Genomic DNA, 11,668 nt, shown 5'->3' on the forward strand with positions numbered 1-11,668 from the left:
AGTTCTCCCCTTGCAGTCCCATCAGCAGTCTTCAGCTTGGACCTAGAGGTATAACACCTAAGACATGTGTTGCATTTCCTCCACTGCCTTTTTTTTTCCAAAATGTTCACCAGAATCAAGGGTGCACATGCTAGGCATGTACTGCAAGGAGGATGGGGAGACTTCACAAAACTGGACTATGATTTTCTGAAACGATTGCACTTCACCTCAGTTTATCCCCACCTCAAGCTTGTATCCTGCACCCCTTGCATTAGGATAGCCCTGGTGTACAATTAGCAGTGCCTCAGCCCATGCCCCAGCGTGGCACCCTGGGCTTCCCTCACAGAGGCATGGTTTTCCTCTAAGACCACATTTTGTTTGAGGCCCATCCTCAAAGTTTCTGCCTTCGTGAGCTGTGTTGGTTGTGCGGAGGGAGGTTATTTTATGAGCTGCAGAAGACCCACACAAGGCCACTGCTTACACAACTATTTTGTGCATAAATATAATAGTAGAGTGATGCTCCCACTTCAACGTGCCCTGTCATTGGCATAATGAATGTTTTCTGGCTGCCAGCACTCTTGAGCACCTGTAGGCTGGCTATACACAATCAGGTTTCGCCTTCCCAGCTGTCTGCCTGGGGGCTCATTCCTGTGTCCCTCTCCAGCCCAGTTTCAGCCTGGCTTGGGCAGTGTGCAGGCTGCCCTGGTGTGGCTGGGCAGAGCCAGGTCATGGTATTGAACCTCAAGACCTGTGGGGGTGAATTTTGCAGCACCCTGAGGAAAGGCAGACCTACCCAGCAGGGCCAGGTTGGGTTTCTCTCTGCATCACATAGGTGACTGAGGCAGTGGTAGAAGAGGCAGATGAGAATGAGAAGGGAGGTCAGGGGGACCAGGACCCCCAGTGCAATGGCAATGGCCGGTGCCATGCTGCTGTCTGGACCTGTGGAGAAAGTAGCAGGTACTCAGTTTGTGCATGAAGTAAAAAAACAACCTGAAACCCATTTGAAGCATCCCTTGGCCATACCCTGGGGTGAAATGAGATGGAGAAGAGCACTGGGAGCGCATTCCAGTATGATCCACATAAGTGGCATTGCCAGCAGATCTGTGCTTGGTCTGATGTTAAGATCAGGCATGTAGAACCCAGCCCCTCTGAGCTACCCAATGCTGGCATGTCTTGGTTTGTCACGTTATGTGACAGGGAACCCTGTCACAAATAGTCCTTCACAGAGACAGGGAGGTTGGGGTACATCATGGTGGGTAAGAGGACCTGAGGAGCAGTAAGTAAGACATTATGTGCCATTGGCCATGGCATCTGGATGTTTCATGGCACCTCCTCCATCCCTCCCAAGCCCAGACACAGCTGCTCTTCCAGGTGCCTTTCTCACCTTCCAACCCTCTGAGGAGTTTTCTGATTCTACCCCAGGAGGTGCTTCCCAATTTCTGCCCTACTCCAGAGCAGGAGCAGAGTTACATACTGACCCTGCTCCAGGCTGTCTGTAGGCAGGACCAGGGTCACATTTAGAGAAGGATGTTGGATCATGCAGGTGATGGGGTACTCCCGAAGGATTTTGGAGTGGGTATGGGTAAAATTGCTGATTACAGTCATGGTCTGGTTGCTGAACTTTATGTGGTACTCCCTTGGTTTCTGCTGCAGGCTGCTGGGGAGGTGCCAGGTTATTTTTGGAGCTGGTTTCCCTGTTGCTGAGCAGGTCATCCCCACCATTTTCTCAGAGTCCTCAGCTTTGTCTGGACTGGATATAAGTTTAATTTCCACTCTGGGGTCTGAGATGGCTGTAAAGAACAAAGTGACAAAGTCCATTAGTTTCTGCCTATGTTTGAGCAGAGAGCATCTGTATTTACAGTTATCTTGGAGGAAAAGCTTACTATCTAATCTTAGCTCCTCCTTCCCAAAGCCCCAGCAGTGACAGATGAATATGAAGGTGATCAGATAGTAGTCTGGAAGTGAAGAGCTGGACAACAGAAAGGGCAAAAGGGTAGAAGCATCTGTTTCAGTTCTGTTACTAGCAGCAGCCTCCCAACTGAGAAGTGGTGATTATGGCTGAGGTAAAAGCAGAAGGCAGTGAAACTGTGAAGTCATATGTCCTTTTCTCTCTGAAAGAGCTGAACTGCTTAAATGAGTTAGAATTATTTTCCTTTAAAATTATGTGCAGGATTAGCTTTACCGCTGTTTAGCATTTTTGCTGTTGAGGTGCGTAGAGTTGCAAATGAAAGGACTAAATGGATTGATTTATGCAAGACAGTAATAGTGAATTTGTATGTGGTTACACGATGGGATTTCACCTGTGGAGGGTTTGTGCTTGTATAACTTTGTTTCCTCTTGTAAATGGGTTTTGGGTGCGTAATAGTATCCCTCAAAACTATCATGAAAGATCATTTCTTTGAACACTCTCACTCCAGAGATTTGTGGATGCTGTCACATTTAATTTTACTCTGGAAGAAGGAGGAACTACAGGCATCATTCATGCTTAATCACTCACATTAAGCCTACTTGTTGATTCCTATTTATACAAATAGGAATGTTTTTGCAAATGTATTTGCAAGAAATAGATAAAAGGGAGAAGTTTTGGAAGTTGGTTTCAACCTGGATAGAACTCCAGATGAGATCTGAGCACATAAGCCATGTCCCATGTGAAAAATCACCTATTTATCCCTTGGCATAAAATCATGCCATAATTTAGGTCAGAAGAGACTTCAGGAGAATGTCTAGTTCAAGCCTCTGCTCAGTTTGATAAGGTCAGTTTGCACAGGCACAATATCTCTAAAGGTATGTAATTTGGGAGTGCAATCCATGGGTTTCTGCATGGCAGCTCACTAGCCTGCCTTCTCCTTCAGTGCATGTGCTGAGGAAATAGGGGTCTAAATCACACTCTTCTTCTAGGTCTCTGTTTCTGAGAATATTGCTTTTTTTAAGCATTTAAGTTCAATGGCAATTCTAGCTTCAATCAAGTCTGAATTACCATGAATACCCTCTGTTTAAAAAACTATCTGCTGCTGTAATTAGGAGAACTCCATGTGTATATTACTACTTACATAAGAAAAATAACAGTGGTAAGTGCAATATTTATAGTAAAATTAATTTTTATCCCAACACTAGAACATACCTCTATCATTTAGCAATTCTGCTTTTAAATGAACAAACAAAAGTTCTTTTCATTCTTCTTAGGAAAAACAACGATTTTTCCTTTTGTGAGGTAAACAAAGATTTGCCTGTGAGGTGTAGCAGACACTGCAAAAAGGGGAAAAAGAGCACGCCAGGTGTGTAATGGCACCTATAACCTCCTGGTACAATTCCAGATGCACCTCAAAAGGTTGTCTGTCTCTTCCAAGCCATAACTGCCAGAGGGTAGAAGCAAGACTTTGTATACCAACAAAGTTGGTTTTTGTTTGTTGTTTGATTTTTTTTACAAGCCTGACCTTATTTACTTACTATGGCTGTGTGAGCATAGAAAAAATAAATTTGTATTTCTCACTTTTTGCATCAACCATAGGCAAAAACTCAACACCCACAGAGCTGCTGAAACCTCTGACAAAAACAAGGAAATTGTTTAGGGGGATTTCAGTTGGAACATCTCAAAATCTACCAGATATGAAAAGACTAGTGTCACAAACAATTTAGGTTTTGATTAAGAAATGATCTCTGAACTTCTTTCACTCACGGGATGCATAAAATTAACACATCCACCCACAGCTTCATATTAACTTCAAATATTAGGTTTCAAAATTCACAAGCAATCACAGGGAGAAGTCACAGATGTTGCCACAGAGGATGAGAATAACTTCTCTGTGTCTTGCCAGAAACACAAGCACTCCACACCTGCTCTTCTTCTGACTAAGCAGTTCTCTCTCTTCTCACAATGGACCCCAATGAATGATCCTGTAGGGCTGAGCTTCTCTCTAGCAAATGTCTGTAATAGATGCACTGTCAAAACTTGTAAGTGCTTGCTTTTGCAGGAAAGTCCTGCTGTGCTGTTTGCTAGTATGTGCTGGCTGTTCATGTTTGATGCATACACTTAACTGCTTCTTTTGCCGTTCATAAAAATATTTGTTTCCAGTGAAAAAGTCTTCACCTGAGATGTTGTGTGCCAGTACTTGCTTTAGTCTCTCTTGCAGATCAGTATTGCAGATGTTCCCAAATTTGAGCTCTGTCAGCATTCCCAAATATTTGAAAATGGCTTTCTGTAATTAGAGGGAATTAGGCACTGCTAAGCCTTTAAAAATAAAAAGCATATAATGACCTGATTCATTATATGCTTTTTATGTTTAAAGGCTTAGCAGTGGTGTTACAGAGAATGATAACAGATTGTAGGAATCACAATATGCCTCATGATAACAGAAAGCTTTTTCAAACCATATGGGTGTTCACCAGCAGTACTGTGCCTTGGTTTCCCTGTCTCAGAAATTGCGATGGCATTTTTCCAACTGGGCTCAAGGCTTCCAGACAAATGTTGCCATCTACAGTGAAGATAGGCGGTCTCCAAAGTCAGTGTAGCAAATGTCCAGGGAATTTTGTGACTCAGCAAGTCTTGCCTATCCTCATGTGGCACATCCCCCTCTCTCCAATTTCCCCCTCTCATACCCCCATCTCGCTCAATCCTCATTCTGGATTTCATTCTCATTCTCTTTGACAATGAAGTTTGGCAAATATTTCCAAAGTAAAATGAAGGGGGAATGCAGCAGACTGCTCAAAAGAGACCCACTAAGCTTGCTTGAAACTATTCTGTTCTGAAATGGATTTTGCTACAGGGTAGGACATTTCTGCTTCTTCCTGAGTTTGCTCTTTTCAGCCAGGCAGGTCTGACATCCCTCCAGTCATACCTGTTTCTGTTTTTACAGTGTTGTATCCAGTTCTTATGTGGATTCACTTCCCCTCATTGTGCCGTGATGGTGCCCATCCCGTCCTGTCCCAGAACAGCTGTGCTAGGTAAGGCTTCAGTAATCAGACAATTACCAGCTTGTAAAATCCCTGGTAGTCCCCTCTTGAGGGCAAAGACATGGCAGTGTTTCATTTTCAACTGGTGACTCTGATTTGCTCACCCTGCCCTGAACCTCTGAGCCTTGGGAGATTCCTGCTGGCTTCACTTTCCCTCATGGGGCAAGCTCTGGGCTTGTTCAGACAAGTTGTTCCCATCATTAGGAGTAGGGGAGTAACGAGCAAGATTATGGCTTTTAAGTAGCATCGTATAAATTAGCTTAAATGAGATAATCATATATGAACTAAAACCTGCTGTCAAAGTGCCAAATGTTTAGTTTGTTCATGGTGACCCTCCAGGGCTGGTTTGATACAGCACATTACAGGAAGGCTATTATGACCTTGGTGAGGCAGCCTCTGGCAGTCACCTATGAGCCTATGAGAGAAGTAAAATCCTGCTCAGTTGATGCGTTTTTCATCTGAGGCAGGAGAAAAACATCCCTTTTCTTTTTTTTTAGAATTAGTGCTCTGGTGAAGGAAGAACCATAGCCAAAAGGTTGGTGAGTTTGGGAGGGAATTCCCCCACTTGGATAGAAGGAAAAAAAAAACCCAAAACCCAAACCCAAAAGAAATCTAAATGTTTATATGATTAAAAAGAATGGGATCCCTCTATGTATCAGGCACCCACCGTGCAAGGCCTCCCTGGCATTCAGCAGCCTAAGATAAGAAATGCCTAGTCATGATGACTGGACTTAAGAAGCCCCTCTTCTGCCTTCGGACTCTAGTTATCTCTCTTTAAGACTATAGGTCATGTTCACCTTGACCCTTACCACTGGACAATTTCCAAAACTCCTAAACCCTATATAAACACCCTCATCTGCCCAGCTCAGCAGAAGAGCCGTCACTGAGACCCTTTGCAGAAGCTGCCAATAAAGACATCTCTGTGGAACCTCACACAGTGCTTCTCCTCTCTTCCCCTGCATCTGCCAAAGGCACTTAGCAAGCAAAAGAACTGAAAATCATTAATGAGCTGAGAATCTCTAAAGAGCTGATCTCATTTAAGAGCTGAGCTTGCTAAGATTGCCTGCAGCCCTGGAGCCTGCTTGAGGGGCCCAGACAGGTTGTACTTAACTAGACTTCTCTGTTTGGGACACCCATGGCAGCCATTTTTGGGGACACCCCGAAAACCCCACAGTTACCTCATACCTCTGCAAGGCACTTCCATGTTTTTCCTGTAATGTATAATCAGTGCTTACCCTCTGAATTACTCAGAACTGGCTTTCTTAAGGAACTTTCCTCTTCATATATGAAATACCGCATGAATTTCTCCTCATTTCTCTTTTCTGCCTTATTTTTCCCAAAAGAGGGGGAAAAGAACTTTTGTTTCAGACTTGGTTTTCCCTTGTATTTTTCACCACCACCTCCTTTCCCCTCTAGGTTAGGAGCTTCCTTTCTCCACACAGAGGACTCCAGAGACATGTGTGTGGACATATGTGTCCATGTATTTGTCAGCAGAAGGTAATAGGGGGGTCATATCACCAGTGACAGGGCACAGACACTGATACTCTTCAGATGGGATATGATCTTTGGCCAGTTTCCCCACAGCAGTTTCATCTCTGAGAAAGCTAGGAGTCAACTGTGTGTCCTCAGAGCATGTTTAATGTCTCAGCTCTCTCAGCTGGACAAAACCCAGCAGCTTTCCTCAAAAGATAAGCAGCTTGTTACTCTTAGTTCTTTTGAGTTCATCTATTAGTCTTTATTTCAGGTTGCACTTGCAAGTTGATGATTTCATATGGAGGTGACAAATATTGCCATCTTGACTCATGATTTGTTTCAACTCTCTTCTTTAAGCTAGTTGATGCTGACCTGCTCAAGATATTAATGTGTCAAATCCCATGAGCCATACAGTATTTCAGCCTTCCCTTTTTTTTTTTTTCTTTTTTTTTTAATATCCTGTTCCTGACTGCAGCCCAACTGCTGTTATTTTTACTCTAGCTTCAAAATGAGCTTCTAGCTATTCTGGTCATGCATGTGCCTCTTTGCATTTTGGATACTTTGCAATTTTTTTATAACCAAATGCAGAGCAAAATTTGTCTGATTTCCAGGATTAAGGGGTAAGAGCAGCAGTGAAAGGAAGCAGAGGAGCACAGGGTACATGGCTGTGGCCAGGCAGCTGTCAGCACAGCACATGACCAGGGAACTTAGAGGAAGTCATGAGTTACATGTCAGTTTTGAATCTTGCTGTTGCTGGCTTGAAAGGGAAGAAAATTAAAGAACTGTTGAAATGCTGGTTTACCATCGGAGGTAAAACCAGAGAGGGAGAGAGGCAGGGAGAACCATTTTTCCCGCATCAATGTAGCAATGTTAGGCAAGGTTTTTCACAGGAGAAATGACTTGGTCCTCAGATGAGCACCTGTACACAATTACAGTGCCTTACCATAAACCTTGAGACACATCCTGCCAGTGACCGCCCCCGAGGGAAATGTGTTGAAGATGCATTTGTAGCATCCTTCATCTTGGAGGGTGACTCCATGAAGGGAGATGGCTGAGGCTTGTAACTCGCTGTGGGCAAAGCTCACATGGCTTACATAGGCCTTGGCTATTTTTTGGCCATTAATCGTACTGTAAGTTGCTATGTTGTCTTCAGCCCCATCCGTCTCTTTCTGCCATGTCACTTGTATCACATCTTCTTTCGTGACTGACTGGCATGAAAAAGTAACATTTCCTCCCGCCTGGACTGACTGGACCTTTCTGTTCATCACCTGCACAGAGGCTGGAGGAGAAGCAGGTGCCATACTCAGCATTTCTCACACTCTTCTGCAGCCCAACCCCACCAATGGCCCCTACAGCCCCTCACCCTCATTTCCAAGCAGAGCAGCTCTGGAGGATTTCTCTATCCCTCCATCTAAGGAAAAGTTGAAAATTAACTTGAAAGAACTACCCAGAGAGTTTCACTGGACCTGCCACCTCTCACACCAAGCATTTTGCCAGCCTGATATCTGTGCTGCAGAGAGCACCGAGAAAGGCAGTTCTGGTGTTGGGAGCCACTGATTTGTCTGCTAGGACTGCTATCCCATGGGCACCCACAAAGAGATTCCCTAAACTTTCAGCCATGCTGACAAACAGCTGTTGGCCCAATACCACCCTCTTAGCCCTCCTATGGCATGGGGTGTAGCAAATCAGTAAAAATGCTAAAAATGATTATGTATCTGACTATACATACATCATGTATTCACACTTGTCAGAAACTGGCAAGGATCAGAAAACTAGAAGAAAAAAGCAAGAAGGGTTCTCAGGAAGAACCTGAGGCACACTATATCTGTCCTCTTATCTCAGCATTGAAGTTATGCTGCTGAGAAACAGCTGCAGAAGAGACCCTACTGATGGCCTGCAGAGAGAAAACTTGCACAGGATAAATGCCATGGTATGAAAAGTCTCCAGGGAAAAGAAGAAAACAATCAGTCTCCTCTTCCAATTCGTAGACATGCAAAAATTTTTAAGGGTACAGACAAAGTGAAGCTGACAGCTCAGCTCAACAGTTCTCATGGCATAATAGTTTTCAAAGTTTATTTGTGCATGTCAGCATGGGAAGGGAGATATCAGCAGTAACAGTTGCAGCACTGAAAACATAATTCAATTTACAAGAAAGGGAAATATCTTTGCAGAGAAGGTGAGGCTGTCTGCAGTGTCCAGAGGTACACTAGGCTAACCTACTCAAGAAGGTGCTCTGAGATTCTGGCTGTGACCAGGGCCAGGCAGATTTCTATCAAAGACCAAGAAGCCAGTTGTCAAGCTGTGCCAGTCTCTTTGCTTTCTAGATCTCAGCAGTACCATAGGCAGACTACAAACCATGATCATGGAAGCTAGTTTGAAACTAATTCAGCCTTTTCTACATGATTTTTAAATACAAAACCACTGTAATACATCCATGCTTTTGATGGCCTGAGCAGATACCTACAAACACACTCTGCCTCCTTTATAAGTTGCCCATTGCAATACCTTTATACATCTCTCTGGAATTTATTGTGCACTGGTGCTAAATTAAGAACTGGATGCTGTCAATGCAACCACCAGTGACATGCCTGAGCCCAAGGTAAGAAGTACAGTACCACAAGTGCCCTGTAATCACTAGGTTTGCCCCAGGAGGGTGCAAAGTGGGGGACTGCAGCACCCAGCAGCATGGAAGGAGGCTGGCACAGCCACTGAGGTCCCTAACGCTGTTAGGAAAATTACACAGACACCCAGACAGACAAAGAAGTTACCTGGAACAGCAGTCCAGACACTGGAGAGGAGCAGGCAAGTGACCATCATCATCTTAGCTGTGTGCTCAGAGAGATGAACGAACAATCCACTGAGTGCCACTTCCCCTTTTTTAAACGCTTCGCTTTTATTCTAGGGACATTCCCCACCAGACAACTACAGTAAATGGCACCTTGTGAAAACCTCCTGCCTCTATGACACAACTGAATTTTAGGGGACATGACAACAAATGTCAGAGCCAGAAACTCAGGTTTTCCCAGCTGTGCTGCTAAGCAGACAGGGGTACTGGGTTTTTCACAAGCACTTTGTCCATAAGGTTGGTTTTTCATAAGCACCTACCTGGCTCAGCACCCAGTGTCTGTGGGTTGCGAGAGGAAAGGCCACCCTGGCCTTGACCTGAGCTCCAGGAAAGGCCATGCTGCAATGAGTAGCACAAATGTAACACAGAGCACATATATAAGTTAGGAGTCTGCACCCATCATGTAATTCAGTGATGAGGTGATGAAAGACCCAGGAGGTGCTGATGCTTCTGTAAAACAGCTCTTTCTCTAGGTTAAGGAGACCAAAGCAAGCCAAGAGGCGGACTCAGGGCCTAAGTCATGTGTTGTCTTATGGAAAGAGCAGAGCCTTGGTCTCACCTCTCCTCCATTGAGGTTGCCTCCGTTTCCACAGGTCCATGATCCTTCCCCAGCCCTGTCCCTTGGAAAGACAGGGTTGCCTTCCATAAGCACACACTTCCTCCTCCACCATCACCTGAGATGACCATAAAAATAGGTCACACAACTTGTCTGAGTCATTGTTTTTGCGCCTTTTTGCTTTGTCATTGTTATGCCTGTGTTCCCTTTTCTGGTGTGCATTGTGATCACTGCTGAAACCAGCCAAGCCCTTTGCTCACAGGTGGCTCTCCTATGGCACAGTGGGCAGCCATACTATGAGACCTCATTTGCTAATCAGACTTCTACTGGTAAACTGTGTTTCACGTTTCTGATTTCTGATGAGGCGGCTTACATTTTTTGCAAATTCTTACTACTACAAATGACTATGATTGCAAATAAAATGTTTTCCCTCAGTTGAATGGCCACACAGATTAGCCTCAAATTATGCAAATCAGTTGCAAGCCAGCAGGCCCAAACCATAAAGTGACACAAAAAATTCTCAAACATGCTTTCACATTTATGATTCCTTTTCTCCTTAGAGGCAACTAATCTGAAAACAGAAACAGCTCAAGTATCAGTATTCTTCTAAAGACACATTTTGGATGTGCTTTTGAGTAGGTTCAAGAATTCATTCCCATAAGTCAGAAAAATGCATTTGCTTCATACTATTGTCTTTTTCCTTTGAGATATCTTATTTTCCTTTCCTTGAATTACTTGCATAGTTGCACTTTCCTGCAAAATTTCAGGAAGGGCATTCTGGCCTGATCAAAATGTGAGATCACTAATTAGCAATCACAGAAGGAACTGCACTTGATTTTAAAAATAATTGCAAGCCCAACAGGTATGTAGGAAATATTCTTGTCAGCTTTAACCAACTTATTTTCTCTTAGAAACACTCTGATCTTCCAGAACCAAAACTGTGTGCTGCTAGAGGAAACACTCTTCAATGAAGAGCAAACTTTCAGTCTTAGCAAAGGACAGAGGTGGCTCTGCCAATGGGAAAAAATTGTTTGCTTTAATTTGTTATGGCATCCCTGGTGAGAAAGAGCTGTGTATGCTGGCTGCTCTTTCCAAGCTCTGCTTTTCCTCTGACAGCTCCTGGTGCTACAGGGAACCTGAGGCTGCAGAGACCTCCCTAACAGTCTTCATGAGTCAGTGTTTGCATGCATATCCAACTGCTGCAGCATCTCTGTCAAACCACTCCCGTTTCTCCAGGGACCAGACAACATCAGCAAGTGATTAATTGCTTTAAACACAACATGTTACTCATAATGTGAGATCCATTAACCCAACCACTTATTTGAAATTTGTGAATGTATTTTTAAATGCATGAATGGCTGCTCTGTTCATCTTTGCATAGTCTTTTGATGGATTACCGACCTTCTCCTTCCTTGCCAGTAAGATGCTGTGCTCTCCAGCTCCAGTCGCAGAATGTCCTCATTTCTGAGAACTGCATGCCATGCCTGAGCTTCAGTTACATTCCAAAGACAGTAAAAGCTTGGGGATAAATTAGGCGGCAGAAGTAGTTCTGCAGCTACTGCTTGAAAAGCACAATGATTTGTATTACTTTCTTCCTTTCAGTTTCACTAGAATGTTCTATTTAGTTCTGAGTAGATTAAAAAAAGCACATACAAGAATTGCACAGTCACGAAATGCCAGCATTTCCCCACAGACCAAGTGACTAATGCCATTTATAATTCACATAGCTGAACTTCCAGAAAATATTGCCAAGGGAAGTCACTCAGGCACAATTATAGTCTAAAACATTGATTTGTCAACTACCAGGTTAAACCACTGTTTTTTCAGCCATCCAAGCCCAGGTTAACAACTGGTGTCTGCCTACC

The 11,668-nt window shown here is 43.9% G+C and overlaps 1 protein-coding gene across 1 annotated transcript; it reads right to left on the reverse strand.

Moving 5' to 3' along the window:
• Positions 1–586: 586 nt before the first annotated feature.
• On the reverse strand, positions 587–9,389 carry LOC118695320 (OX-2 membrane glycoprotein-like). The gene is given in 5 exon segments (XM_036396852.2): positions 587–918; positions 1,458–1,769; positions 7,346–7,681; positions 9,171–9,240; positions 9,243–9,389. Coding segments are annotated over 5 exon segments (1,197 nt in total).
• Between the last annotated feature and the right edge of the window lie 2,279 nt (positions 9,390–11,668).

Source organism: Molothrus ater, chromosome 2 (genome assembly GCF_012460135.2).
Source record: "Molothrus ater isolate BHLD 08-10-18 breed brown headed cowbird chromosome 2, BPBGC_Mater_1.1, whole genome shotgun sequence".
Taxonomy (NCBI): domain Eukaryota; kingdom Metazoa; phylum Chordata; class Aves; order Passeriformes; family Icteridae; genus Molothrus; species Molothrus ater.